The sequence below is a fragment of the Trachurus trachurus genome (genome assembly GCF_905171665.1).
Source record: "Trachurus trachurus genome assembly, chromosome: 3".
Classification (NCBI taxonomy): Eukaryota; Metazoa; Chordata; class Actinopteri; order Carangiformes; family Carangidae; genus Trachurus; species Trachurus trachurus.
Genome location: NC_139893.1, coordinates 8,049,005 through 8,064,597, shown reverse-complemented (window position 1 = coordinate 8,064,597; position 15,593 = coordinate 8,049,005). Strand labels below are relative to the sequence as shown.

At 39.5% G+C, this 15,593-nt stretch overlaps 1 protein-coding gene across 1 annotated transcript; it reads left to right on the top strand.

Moving 5' to 3' along the window:
- The first annotated feature begins 6,618 nt into the window (after positions 1-6,618).
- On the top strand, positions 6,619-15,243 carry dhodh (dihydroorotate dehydrogenase). Its single transcript, XM_083996370.1, has 9 exons — positions 6,619-6,711; positions 8,297-8,509; positions 9,160-9,359; positions 10,165-10,247; positions 10,606-10,793; positions 11,527-11,640; positions 12,667-12,820; positions 13,004-13,163; positions 14,312-15,243. Exons 1-9 carry the CDS (start codon positions 6,694-6,696, stop codon positions 14,466-14,468), a joined length of 1,287 nt encoding a protein of 428 aa, XP_083852496.1. The 5' UTR covers positions 6,619-6,693; the 3' UTR covers positions 14,469-15,243.
- Positions 15,244-15,593: the final 350 nt, after the last annotated feature.

Below are 15,593 nucleotides of genomic sequence, written 5' to 3'. Positions count from 1 at the left end.
GTTCTTGCGATGGCCGGTTTGGACACCGATCAGATAGTTGTACTGAGCACCTGGGTGGTTGTCCGCCAGCAGAGTCATCTTCCTCTAATAGTTCAACATAAAATCATTGTGAGGGATGGATATGGATATGTTGGCAGGAAAAGACAGTTTCAAAACAAAATTTCCCCCAAAAAAGATATTATGCAGGATATTATGCAGCAACAGTGAGAAAAGAGTATCTGTGTTTCTAATGTAGTGTTTTTCAACCTTGGGGTCAAGACCCCATGTGGGGTCGCCTGGAATTCAAATGGGGTCACCTGAAATGTTCAGTAATTGATAAAAAAAAATACTTATATATATTTTTTTAATTAATTATTACTCTTTTTAAAATTATAATTAAAAACACCACACACAATCTTAAACAACTGTATTCTATGCTTTCACGTTATCAAATATCAAAATCCATGCTCAGTCTGGGTAACGTAATCATATTTAGTCCGAACGTTTGTAATTGTATGTCTTATAACTGATGTGTATGAAACCATGAATCATGTCCAATCCTTCCGCAATCATGTAAATCTACTTATTTAATACTTGTTATTATTGGTCCTCAGTTTTCATGGACTTCTTGTGTGATGAAATCTAGCAACAGTGCTAAGTCCGGTGTATTTACACTGAGTAATCATATACTCAGTGTCCATTAATATGCATTGCCCTGTCTAAATAAACAAATAAAGAATATAAATTGAGTTGTCAAAATGGGGTCACGAGCCAAAAAAGTTTGGGAATCACTGTTCTAATGTGTCCTGATGAGTTTGTGCTGGCTGAATAATTCCTAGCACTGTGTTTTGACTTTGACATTTTACACTGTTGCCCATAAAGTTGGAATAAAATATCTTTCAAATGTCACTCAGTCACTAATATTGAGTATGGCCACTCCTGACATGGATCCATGCGTTAAGATATCATGTCATACTGTCCATAAGCATGAAATCGTTTCACCTGGATAACTGGGTTGGGACTCAGTATGTAATTATTGCACCTGGTCAAAGGTGATAAATAATGTGTATAAATCCGAATAAAAACAGGAATGTGTCTGAAAACAAACTTATTCAGACTTTACGGGCAGCAGTGTATTTAACATGAGAGTGGTGTGGTGTATGACCTTAGAGCTCGCCCTGCGGTCGGCGTAGCAGGCCCACATCAGCGTGATCAGGTAGAGGCCGAAGAAAGCGCAGAGCAGCGACAGCACCACGTAGTTCTGGGACACGGTGGCGAACAGCTCTGCCGTCTTGCTTATGTCCACGTAGTTCGGCATCACAAAGAAGGAGCTCCCGAACAGCGTGAGGTGGTTGCACAGACACTGTGTGCGCTCTGGGGTGCTCAACTTTCCCACCTTAAACAACAGCAGCACATATTAACTGTCTCAAACACATCTGGAGCAGCTGGAATATTTTACAATTCAAGTTCAGAGTTTATCCGACTTAACTCACCCGGCAACCGTCTGAGCTCCACATCTCCATGTCTGTGTCCCAGTAAAGGCACTTGCTGGCAAAAGAGATGATGTTCAGTGTGAAGCCGGTTTCCCATGAGGAATTAAAGAGCTTGGTCTCAATGAACCAAACTCCAGTAGTTTGCTGTAACATCTCTGGGGTGATCATCCAGCGGTAGTCTCCTGTTGCAAGACAAAAAAAGCCAATAATCACTAATACTATCTATCTATTATCTATTTTCTTTTATTTTACTTTTAGTTGCTCTTGCTTTTAACTCTGTTTTTATTCTGTTTTATGCTTCTCTTTTTTTTAAAATGTTTTGTCTTTATGTAAAGCACATTGAGTTGCCTTGGTATGAAATGCGCTATATAAATAAAGATGCCTTGCCTTGCCTTGCCTAATACTGACTGTGACTGTGGCCACAGCAGACCTGGCAACCCCTGGTGTGAGGTGACAATTACCTGTCGGTCTCAAGATGATGGTCGAGGTGAGCGAGGAGATCGGAGGTGACCCATAAGACAGCGTGAGAATCAGTGACACGTTTAAATTGGGAACTGCATTGAAGATGATGGTCACGTTAGGGTCTGTGACGTTGATTCTGTTCACTGCTTTCATGTTTTCCTCCAGTTCAACGGTGGCATTGATCAGCGATGCAGGATTCGGACGAGGCAGAAAGATCTGGAACAAAGAACATCAGAACCTCAGATAGAAAAAGCAGGGAACTGGCCCGGACTCATTTTACCTGTCAGAAAATATTAAAACAACTTTACTCTGAACCGAGAACCATGATTTCTTCTTCTTTTTCATATTAAGATATGGATATAAGTCCAAACTGTAGTCTAAACATATAGTATTATTAGATGTGGGACAAACTGTGATGCATTTTCTTCCCTAAGACAAAAGTAGAGTGATATTAGTACAGTAGAAGTTTGTTTCTTCCTTCCTCATCACTGATTGGCTCATATTTCACACTCTTCCTCCTCTTAGCTGATTCTGTTCACCTTTTTCACACCGATTTTATTGAAACACATCGCTCTGACTGGGAGTGTGTGTTCCTCCTTCAGGTATAGAAATGCAATCTGCAAGGTTTTAAAAATCAACCTTTGTTTAGAGAATTTCTTCTCTGTGGATTCAGACCCACTTCATTCAGATTCACTTTCATTTTGAACCTTATAATCTACATAAGTATAATATTAGTCACTCTTCCTCCTGATTTGGACGGACAGGTTTTGTGTTTTTCCGGCCCAGCTGACGTAGGAAGGATAAACACAGTAATGTGCTAAGTGCTCTGATAAACAAGGTGTCACAAGCTGCTGTTTTATCACCTGCCAGAGAGCAAAGCTTCACTGTCCACGCTCTGACTCACCTTTGTAATAACACCGGCTTTCATAACATCTCAATCTCACCTCTACCACTTTTTAAAAAATTGCACTGAATGGTCGTTAGGCTGTATGTATGTAAGGCACAAATGGCACAGTTTATTTTTTGTTTGCTTGCTAGCTACCTACCTTCAAATTATTTTAGCACTTTAGTTCAGATAACACAAGAGCCAATGTACCTCTATACTCTCTGACAGGTTCATCAGCTTGATCTCGGAGCCTTTATTGTTGAGTAAAAGGTTGCAGACCGTTCCTGTGATGTTGTCTTCAGAGGGATGGGGATTCCCTGAGAATGTGGTCATCTATGAAGGAGGAGAGCTCAGTTAAACACACTGTAGATGACAACAAAAAAACAAGCACTCATAGACACTATAATAACACAAACACACACCTGAGTGGTGACCGAGACTGCATCTCCGAAATGACCCATTAGAGCTGAGTACGAGGGGAGCCTGATGAACTCACCGTCTTTCTCTGAGCCCAGCACTGCGTTGCCAAGCTCGTCAGGTTTGCGGCTGAGGGGAGGAGATAAATGGGATATTTAGCAGTTTCTAATTGCACAAAAGCTGCAAAGTGATCTTCTGAAGAAAAATATTAAAAAGAAAAATACCAACTTGGTCTGGTAGATGGAGCCTGATTGGTGATTGATGACCACGTCTTCGGCACCTGCACTCAGCAGGATGGAGACTGTGCGAAAGATCTCGAAGATCCGCTCAAACAAAGACTGTACGGGGGCGAGAGAGGCAACATCACCTGACCCGAGTGTGCGACTGCTTGTATGTCACAGTATCACACTCTTGTGAACTTACTGTGGGGTTCGGGTTAGACTCGAGGTCGCATTTTTTCGTCGCGAGCAGGTAGATGGCATTACTGCAGTTGATGATGTGACTCATAGTGTCTCTGTTTTCCAAAGCAAATTTTTCAGTCAGTTTTTTGGTGGCCGCCAACAAAGAGTCAATAAATGCGTCCTGTGAAAGAAAAAACATAGATACACCATGACACACTCAGTGTACACAGACTTATTTGTTGTAATTGCGATTATATAATGAGAGTTTTCATAGGTTCCCACCCTGACTTCGTTTGTTGGCTCCCCTGCTGTTTCTTCGATTCGTTTCAGTTCTTTATCTGCTTCCTGTCTCAGGAAAACAAACACAAAAGGTATCTCACTGCACTATTCAATAGCCTTCATGACTCATAGGTCAAACAGTCTGTATATAAAATGACTGAGGGATCTCTCACCTGGAGGAGTAATTCAATATTATCAATATGTGAAGCCATGTCATCTACACTCCTTCTGAGACCTGGAATCAAAGTGTGTGTGTGTGTGTTTGAGGAGAAGATAAAGACTGTGACTGTCGTCCTTCACATTCACATTTATTATTATGACACTTAATGCTTCAGTGTCACTTACGTGAACTGCTTGCATAACTGGGCCCTGACGTATTCTGCAAAGAAAACATGGGAAAATACTAAGAAGAAGATTCAGTCTGTACTGTACAGTATGTTTATTCACCTTGGTACTGACAGTGTGCAGTTATCTCTTACCTTAGTGTTTGATGAAGGCCCTGAATCTTTAAAACAAGAGTCACATTTAACAAACTGCACATTAGATCAAGTTACATTTTTAAGAAATTAAAAAAAATCCAACTGTAATACACTTTGCTAAGTTGCAAGGAATGCAAGAGAAGAAAGGAAGAAGGGAAGACGTCAGGAAAAAGAAAAGTGGTGATTAGGAAGTTCTTGTTACGTACAGTGGGTGCAGACGAAGCTCCGCCTCTGGCTGCAGTCGGACGTCACAAAGAGCTGAAGAGGAGTCAGAGTCATGTACGTGCAGCTCCTCTCAGAAATGACACCATTTTCTGTTTCAGAGAGAAGTGTGTGTGCACATCGAGACAAACGATTGTGTTACCTCAGACATGATGAAGACAAAAAACATTTGGGCAGCAACTATTTATTAATTTGTCAATTATCTTCCAAACAATTTAGCCTCATAAAATGTCCAACAATAATGCAAAATGTCCATCACAAGTTCCCAGAGCCAAGTTACATCTTCTCTCTCTGTTCTTTTTTCCAAACAAACAACACAGATCTAATAATATGATGCTGACAAATTATCATATTTTGCAAGAAGAAAGAGATGATTTCGTATTTTGGCCTGAGAAATGACTTCAGCCAGACGGTAGAGAGTTTTGTATATAACATATGCTGATGAATTTTACCTCATCTAAACCAACAGTGAAGCCTTTGAACAAAACAAGACAAAACTTTTATTGAGGAAAGTTCTCTAAAATTAAATACTTTTATTTTTTGATTTCCTGGTGTAATAAACAGTCTTCAGTCCAGTGTCACCTGGATACAGCTGTGCCTTATTCAAGATAACCATTGTTTTTGTTGTTATTGTCGTCTCTTTTTAGACTGTGCACCTGTATGTTTTTGTTAAATGTAGGATACGACCAACTGTGTTGTTTTTGCTTTTGACTGTTTTAATTACATAATACATAAAAGCCTAACAAGGGACAGGAGTTACGTAAAGGTTTCTTGCCTTGTTTTGAAACTATGTTACATTATATTATCCCTATAAAATAAAAATAAAAAACAAAGTTACTGGGCAAATTATTTAAAACAACATAGTATATTGAATTTAATTTAATATATAAAACAATAATCCAACAGTTATTCAGTGAAATATAATATATCTTTTTACTTATTTTTGAATCTCTAAAGTGCCAATTTTGTATTGTTTCAATTTTATTTACATCTGATTTAATTTTGATATTGATTATATTGATTAACCTCTATCCACAAGGCCACTGACATAAAATCACAGCAGACAACCTACAAGAAAACATTTTTCCTTGACTACATCTGCAGCCTGTGGAAAAGGGTCTCACATAGACGCTGCTTGCTTTCACAGATCATGATGAAGCAGAAGCCCATTAAACAAAAGACAAAATTGTGATTATTACATATATTTTACTCACCCACGGCAGGTTCTCCTTGCACAGCTTCTCCTAGCCACCATGAGAAGTCGTTTCTCTTTCTGCTGTTGTTCTCCAGGAAACTTTTGACCTCGCTGTCCATCACCTTCAGCAGCTCCCCTCCTTGATTTTCACAGCTGCTCTTGGCTTCAAACCAGGTTTTTGAATCCTCGACAAACTCAAAACAGACATTTCTGACAACAAAATCACAGGTGGCAGGGAAAACATCGCCGGGACAGGCCTCAACCTTCTCAGGTAAAAGCAGAAATCCAGCTGAAATCCACAAAAACACAGCAGTTCGCAGCCACACGTCCATGGTTATTATAATGTACAGAGCCAAAGCACATAGTCCTGTAGGAGCTGAGCAGCAGCAAAAGAGTGAAATCCCTTCAGTCTGTCACATGGAAATCAGGGAACTTTCTCTGGAAAAACCTGCATATGTTGTTGATACATTAGGAAAATCTCTGCAGACACTCAAACAAGATGCAAAGTGAACAAGGCACTTGGCATCAGCAAAGGTCACACAAGATTTACCTTTCATCTGCAACTCACCAAGGCAGAGTTTCTGCTAAATATGAGAAAAAAAAGGAAAAACATATTAAATAACTGTTGTGGATCTTTTATTTTACTAATGTAATAAAATAAATATTGTTTTTATAAATTAAATTACACTTAAATACTCATTATGTTCATATTTTACCTCTTGAGAAACACCTCAGCTCAGATGAATCTCCCTGCATTTCAGCTCCCTGACAATCCCGCGCTCTTTGTGGAAATCTCGCGAGAGGACATGGAGGAAGCAGTTACCACATGTGTTTTGTGTAACATCTTCATGCAGTGAAATGCAAGGGCAGACCTGCGTCCATGGCGGGACATCTGAAGGTAAATTCAGTCACAATCTGGTCCTCTTTTGTTTTACGGTGTCAGGTCGTTTGTCACGGCGCCACGAGGCTCGAAGTCACGGCGCGAGCTCCGGTTTGTCTGCTCCGCGTGAACGTGACTTTCAACCAGGAAACACTGAAACTTAGCTCCTCTGTGTCTTTGCATGAAACCAGAGATACTGTGCCCATTGATAACAGAGACAGACGTTATGATAACAAGACTGATGTTTAGGTTTCTGTTTTTATACATTTTCAGCTCTAATTTACTGTTTTGTGTCCCATATATAAACTATTATTATGGGATATCAGGCCTCTCAGATACAGATTAGAAAGGAGTCATAGCATGACCTTAACTTTAAACTATGTCCTGTCTCTGACCACAGTTGTATCCCCCGTCCTGCATGACTCAAACCCCTCAGATTGAAAGAGATCCTGGTGATAATGACTGTTTTATGTCACATTTTGTGTCTCATTGTTTATAACATGAGAGTACATAGGGGCATCTTTTAATGGTCCTGTCTGTGTCATCTCATGGTTGTTTCAATCATCTTTGTGGTTCTTTTGTGTCTCTCTTTGTGTGTCTTTGAGGTTCTTTTGGGTCTTATTGTGGTTATTTTGTTGTATGTTATTGGGTCAAGTATGGAGTGACCGCTTATTACTGGTCAAGGATATCCCAACATAAATGCTGAATCTGATCCTCAGACCAGAGGATTAATTGGGTTGTCTGATTGATACATATTATGAACTATCATTATCGGCAAAAGTATCGGCTCTGATAGTGGCCGATGGCTGTGCCTGATAATCTGTTGATCCCTACTTGTTTTTATCTCTTTGTGATATTGTGTAGACTAGGTTTTCCACAGGTTGGGATATCAGAGTTTTGCCAATATCTTGATGTGCTGATATTTTCCAACTCATTTTGGCCAATTGCAGATGCTGATATAAAGAGGAGAACACAACCAACCTGTTACTCTTATTGTGATGACATACTTTATACAGACATCTCATTACTGGTACTTTAAATAGTACATGTATTGTCCATTTCAGATAATTGCCTATAGCTTGTTTAGTCCACATTAAGCATTGTCATATGTAGTTAACACAGCAGCACAAATTTTCATATCATAATCGGTGGTGTAGTATTTGTTATAGTGGTTACTTTTTTACACTGTTCATACCTGTACCACATACCTATAGTCTATAGTTTTGTTGTAGTGGATATACTGAAATATTAATGCAGGTTCAGTGGGTAGGCCCTATGTGTATCACATAGACTTTTTAATCTTTTGTTTGATACCAATGTCATGCTGTCATGCTCAATGCTTGTGCCTGGCTTGTTTCACTGGCTCAGTTTTCTATTCGTCTCTGTATTCAGACGTACATGATGTGAAGTGTGAAGGCCACACGCAGCCTCACTGGGTATTAACCTGAATATTAAACAAAAAACTGTATTCAAACTCAGGTTCCTGTGGAAACTGGGTCATTGCAAACTACATGAATTAAACTATTACCTGTATCTGTTCACACTGATGAATCTCTGATGTGATGTGTTTTAATTCTTTCACTTTTCACGCTCTGGTCAACAGAAGCAGTTGAAGGAGGCGGTGAAGATCCTCAGCTCAGGTAGCCTCCTGTTTGCCTCCTACCTCACTGCGGTTGGAGATGAGCGTTTCTACACCAACCAGCTCATGCCCGTCCTGCAAAGGATTGTGGGAGCAGAGACGGCGCACGTCTTGTCGGTGAAGATGATCGGTATGGGCGTGGTTCCTCTGAACCGCTACAAGGACCCTGCATCACTGGTAAATAGTTTTATCACCTCACCTTTCTTTAAAGGGATAGTTCAACATTTTGGCAAATTGGCCTATTGCAATAATCCCTATAGTTTTAGGAGTAGGTTCGTTACCTTTAACTGTCGGTGCGATGGGATTTCTTGGTTTCCCTCATCAAACTCATCAAATACACAATCCAACAAGTTGTGACCTGCACATTCACCACCACGCTATGAGATAATAACAGAACGTTACGAGACGAAGTTGTTTTCGTGTTAAATGCAGAGACTGCTTGCTGAAAAACGGCCCCCGACATGAATGCGCATCAGTGGTTTTGCATGAATTTACCTCTAAAACAACTCTTGTCTGGTAACGTTCTGTTATTATCTCATAGCGTGGTGAATGTGCAGGTCACAACTTGTCCACCAGAGCGTTTCAGAGTTGTTGGATTGTGTATTTGATGAGTTTGATGAGGGAAACCAAGAAATCTCATGAGCCTCCGTAGCGTAGCTCTGAGCAGCTCATAGCTCCGCCGTTCTAAAAATAGCTTGCACCGACAATTAAAGGTAACAAACCTACTGCTATGGGATTATTGCAATGGGCCAATTTGCCAAAATGTTGAACTATCCCTTTAACATCACAGTGAAGCTCAGATCCTGTAAATTGTTCTGTCTCTGCAGGAAGTGAACGTCCTGGGACTAAAGTTCAAAAACCCTGTCGGCATCGCGGCAGGCTTCGACAAGAACGGCGAGGCGGTGGACGGTTTGTACAAACTGGGGTTTGGCTTCGTCGAGGTGGGAACCATCACCCCCAAACCTCAGCCTGGGAACCCCAAACCACGCGTGTTTCGACTCCTTGCAGATAAAGCCGTTATTAACAGGTACGTTTTTTAAAGAGGTTTCACTGCTGTCAACATTGCTGGGTTAATTCATTAGTTTTAGTTCAATCCAGCTCATAAACTGTATGTATTGAAGTATTCTGCATAAAATTAGGCATATTATTTTGCCTGCTAAATTAAAACAATTTATTTTCTTAAAATGTTTCATTGTGTAAAATATTTCCTTATATAATTGATGTTGTTAATGATGTTAAAGATGTTAATGATGCTAAAATATGGCAATATAGTCATACCACTAATATTTTGTTATATTACAATGAAATGAATGCATTAGCAAAGAAAGTGTCTCTGCATTGAAAGTGTATAATGGGTAGTTTCCTATAGATTTATATTGGTCGGGTCTTATAGCTAAAGATATATATGTATATAAAATGTCATAGTGCTTCGTCTGTTCAAAGAGATTGTGCCTCCTACAGGTCTGTTCTCTCTATTTTCTTTGTAGTTTTAATTTGTAATGCAGATTAAAATGAGCTAAATGAGGGGAATCTGTTTTCATCGGCTCTTTTAGATTTTCCTTTCTGTCATCATTATACCCAGAGACACTGGTAATTTATGCTAATTTGTCCTCATGAGATGTTGCAGGAGACAATTTCACCAGCATATTAGCAGCTTTGCCTGTTCATCTAAAACAGAATCTGATTTGAATTAATTCATATTCAATACAAAATCTCAAATGAAGTGTTTGTTATTTAGTGCACTTGATTTTTGTAGGATTGGTTTTATTAATAGACTGGCATTTTAACAAGTTCTACTGTGTGTGTTTGTGTGTCTGTGTGTGTGTGTCCAGATATGGCTTCAACAGCTGTGGTTTGGAAGATGCACAGCAGAGGTTGAAGGCCAGGGAAGAAACACAGCAAGAGCAAAGTAAAGGTTAGCAGCCACTTTGTGTATTCTGGACTGTAAATGTGACATGACTCACTGATCCAGCTAAAAAAAACACTAATACAGAGGTTGTGTCCTTTTCAAAGACATAAATAGTTTAATTTGTATAAACAAAGTATTTGCAGTAAATGGGTTTATGGTTAAATGCACTATTCTGTTGTGTTGTTGTGTTTTAACGATCTTGACCCGTCCTTGTCTCACGTTCTGTTGTGTCTGATCCATACCTGCTCTGCTCACAGCCCATTTAGCACATGAGCAGCTGAGTCACATGTCTGATGATGCAACTTGTGTTTGTATTTGTCTGATCTCTATGTGTGTGTGCATGTGTGTGTGTCTGTGTTTATAGCTGGCCTTCCCCTGGGCATCAACCTGGGGAAGAACAAGTTGTCCCAGGACGCAGGGACAGATTACTTGCAGGGGGTGAAAACGCTGGGCCCGCTGGCCGACTACCTGGTGGTCAACGTCAGCAGTCCTAACACGCCGGGGCTCAGGGACCTGCAGGGGAAGGCTGAGCTCCATCAGCTCCTGCACACGGTACGACTGTGTGAATGTTTAATTAAAAATCAAATTACCGTACTGCAATGGGACCCAACAATGATTTGAAAGCATCATCATCTGGCCCTATTGCTCAGCCTCAGAAGCAATTACTTGGTTTTAAATCATTATTACATAGAATATCTCTATTATAAAAAGTGTCCTATTTAATTTAAAGCAGAAGTAAGCGGAATAGTTTTGTTAATATAAGTCTTAAATAGTTATATCTTCCGACGGCAATCACTTATATAGAGTGTTTGGTCTGAAACACGGGTCTGTCAGTCACTCTGCTCTGCTGTAAGCCGAGGAGAAAACTCAATTTTCTTCGTCCAAAAAGACACACCAAAAAACATCCAAATACCTCCATAGTGCTCGTCTGTAATGTCCCTCTTGTATTGAAGCCCCAACATGAGAAATTGTTCCGAAAAAAATTAAATAAGTCTATATTTTAAGCTTGTTTGTAGCAGAAGCTCCCAGCACTGCTCTTCCCGCGCGATTTGCGCCGGCGTCAGTGCAAATTGCGCGGGATTTGTTGAAGTTGCTCTTTAAATGAAGGACTTATTCTGTATTTTTGTTGAGCTGATCATCTGTCAATTCAAATAAAGCTGATTTTTTTTATTCCCACTCACTCTCAAGGTTTCAGATCTTAAAGCACAATACACAGACTTTGTGTTTAAAAGTTGCATCTCCTGACACACACACACTCACACACTCTCATACACACTTCCTGCAGGTGTTGAAGGAGCGCGATGCCCTGCAGGGAGAACACAAACCTCCGGTCCTGGTGAAGATCGCTCCTGACCTCAGCGCACAGGACAAACAAGACATCGCTGACGTCGTCACTGAGGTTGGAAGTTTGTTTCTAAAAGTCATTTAATTTCCTTATTGAGCCTTTGATTTGATTTTCTAGCCTCCTCTTAACTTAATTTCATCAGCATCCAATTTCATTTCTTTCTAATTTCCCTAACAGCTGTGGTTAATTTCTGCTGGGTTTTGCATTCATGGCAAATAAAAATGTCTGTGCAGATTGAGCTCATATACAGATGGTTTGTATCTTTTCCATGTAGGGAACTAGATTTAATTTGTGGTGGTGTTTGTAAATTGTTAAATCATCCTTTGATCACTTCTCAATAATATAGGTAAAAAACATACAAATGTTACAGAGGGAAAAAATGAATTTAATCTCTGTTCCTGTTCTGATGCTTTTAATCATACACGTCACATGGTCTCATAACGATGCAAGAAGGTGCAGCCATGTTCTTGCTTGCGGTTGCATTGCCAGCCATTTAAATGTGACTTTTCAAATATGTTTTAGTTTTAATCCCAAAAATCTTTAATCCTTGTCGTTATGATAATACTAAAACAAAAATATGCATAAAATCTTTCAAAAGAAAGTTACAAAGTGCATCACAAGGCAAAAAATATTTTACTTAAATGATGAAGTAATATGAAACAAAGTGTACTAAATGAATAAAACAGGGTTTCTTTTGATCAGATATCAGTTTTTAAGACACAAATGTGAAAATCGGCTCCACATTTCAGCTGATTGTTTTTATAGTAGTAATAAGTAAGTAATAAGTTGCAAATTTCCAGCCTCATCAGTGTGATTTTCAGTACAACAGCTGCTCACCACTTCAGCAGGTTACTTTCTCTAAAATCCTCCTGGCGGTGAGGAGGAGACGAACCTTAATGGAGGAGAGGAAGCATTTACTTTCACAGCACTCTGTCCTCTATTTGTCACAGTACACTTCACATCGTAGGTCTGTGAAAGTCAAATGGTCTTTACTCACAGCCACCCACACCAGTCAGTCAGTCAGTCAGTCAGTCAGTGCTCCACTTCACCTGCTTCCTCTCCTCCACTCTGTGTCTGCAGCTGGGAGTGGACGGTTTAATGGTGTCCAACACCACCGTGTCTAGACCCGAGACTCTTCAGGATCCTAATAAGACGGAGGTCGGTGGGTTAAGTGGCCAGCCTCTCAGAGACCTCTCCACTAACGCTGTCAGAGAGATGTACAGCCTCACCAAAGGTACTCGTACAAAACGTCCTGTCCATTTCTCATCGGGTTAAAGTGCCCAATTCAGCTTCTTGAGTGTGGAAATTTTGTGTTTTTTTCTACTTTTAACATCACTGAACTGATTGAATATCTGTGGAAGTTGTGTATATGTGTGTATAAAATAGACTCACTCACTGCTTGTTCATGTTATTGTAGGTAAAGTACCAATCGTGGGAATCGGCGGTGTGGCCAGTGGACAGGACGCTATGGATAAGATCCGTGCTGGTGCTTCACTGGTTCAGCTCTACACTGCTATGACGTATCAGGGTCCACCGGTGGTGACGAAGATCAAACGAGAATTGGAGCAACTTCTAAAGTACGTATGGGAAAGATTTAATCAATCAATCAATATCCTTTATTTAACCAGGTATAAAAACTCATAGAGGTTTTAAAACCTCTTTTCCAAGAGTGACCTGGCCAAGACGGCAGCACAAAAGCAGAATGGTTACACCAAACACACAAGACACAAATAAAATATGATCACACATTACAGGAAAACAAGAGTGGGATTACGTGATGACACAATACAATCACAAGATCCGATTGAGCTCCGATTTCCCCGTCTTTTATAATTGACTTGAATTCCCCCAGAGTTACAAGATGTGTCAATTTCAAGTCCTTCTGCACATCGTTCAGTGTAGACAGGGCAGAAAATTTAAATTAGGTATAATGTCCAAAGAACGCAGGCCATATCGGCTGAGGTTTCTACACATGTGTAAACACAAATATAGATTTATAAATAAAAGTCAGCCAGTGAGAGAGTCTACGGACGTACAAAGATGGACAATGTGCGACAGCATATAAGGAACAGTGATGCACACAATAGCTGCAACCAGTAATAAAACCCAAAGTACAGTGTTATACAGTATCCAATTTCTTTAAAAACAAGAAAGAAAGTCTGATGGCTCACTTTTAACAGTTGATAATTCTGGTTTATCACTAATTGGAAGTTATGTATTTATTCTTTGGTCTTTATTTTATTTTCTGGAAAACAGTATTTCATTCACCAGATTAATTATTGACATCTTGGAGCTTAGTTATTTCTCTAAAAGCTCAAAAAACAGCGGCAGTGAGCCAGGACTGACAAACTTAGCTGGAAGAGAGAAAGGTCCCTCAGGTCAAAGTTATAACTGTGCCAACAAATGAAGTGTTTTATAGAGTTTGGCTGAAAAGATGGATTGTCCCGATAGTGACTGTGTTTCTTTCCCTGTGAAGTTCCTTTTGAGTGATGTTATCTCGAGCACAGAGTTATCACAAAGGGTAGATATGATGGGCAAAGTCACAACCTACTAAAGCTGAGTTGTAGTAGTTATTTGGCTGCGAAGCTGCTAACAACAACTTCACAGTGTACGAGACAGTTCAGGTCAAATCGTTACATGCAGCGTGTTTTCAAGAGATGTGGAGAACGTTCCTGAATTCTAATCCGAGATGTTTCTAATTCAGTACCTTTATCCACTTCCACAGAGATCAAGGTTTCAGCAGCGTGTCGGAGGCGGTTGGAGCAGATCACAGAGCGGCAGAGTGGTCGACTCAGAAGCAGAGCAAGCTGAGAGAGATGGTAAACGTTAACACGGGCACTCGGGGCTTAGCAGCACCTGTGGCTGCCAGCTCGTCCAACTAGACAGTGGGGAAGAGAAACTGCAGCCGATCTCAGCTTTAATGGTGAATCTGTTGATGATGATGATGATGATGATGATGATGATGATGCATTTGCTGCTTTGAGACGCTGAGGTCGGTTTGTGACTTTATTTCAAACGTTCGTCCTTTTGTTACAGTGTAACAGCAGTTAGTATTTCTCAGAGTGCACACCGAGACCAAAGTGCTTGGATTTTTCAAACACTTGCTCCAAAACCAATTTTTACAAATTAATACAACTGTTTTTTTTTTTTTCTTTCTTGTGTGTAAAAAAAAAAAGGAAATATAGTCTGACATGGTAAACTGGCAAAACTTGTTTCTCGTCCACGGTTTTCAGTAAATTATACAGACATGGAATCAATACGTTCACATTGTTGGTTTGTAGTATTCACTGCAGTTTAAATATGGATGTTATTGAAGTTGAAAAATGATGTGTTAAGAATCAGGGTATTTATTTTGTGATGTGTGACGATAGAGGACTTGTAGCATAGTGAGTGTTTATTGAGCTTTTTGTTTCAATCTGTCCGTCAGACCTGGTTTACACTCCAACAGGAAAAACAGACTTGAGTTACAAACAACGACAGAGATGGTAAATGTTTAACGCAGACAACTGGTGGACACCACTGGAACTTAATCTGACATTTGTGGATGATAGATTATAAAATGTATTGGAAAAATTGAATGTTTTTTTCAGTTTCACTGCCATCTGAAGGTGACACTAAGGAAAAGTACATATTTTAGCCGATCAATCAATAATATATCTACTATATAAAAGATATTTATTCCAGCGTGGTAGATTCCCAAATGGATTCAAACTGTTTAACACTGATAACAGTAAAAAAAAATCAATAATGGTCATTTTAATCACAAGCCATATTTTATGATATTAAAATGTAATTTCAAGCGATGCTGTGTTTATTCATGAACCCCAGAGGACGAATTATCACTGATGATTGCTAAATATTATTACTATACTATGTATTAATATTACTATATTCTCAAAATATTCACTTTTACATTTTTACAGTTTTCAAAATCTATCTTAGCCAAAACGTAATCAACATTTCATTTGCTGTTTGCAAAAATTCATTTCATACAATTCACTGAGATC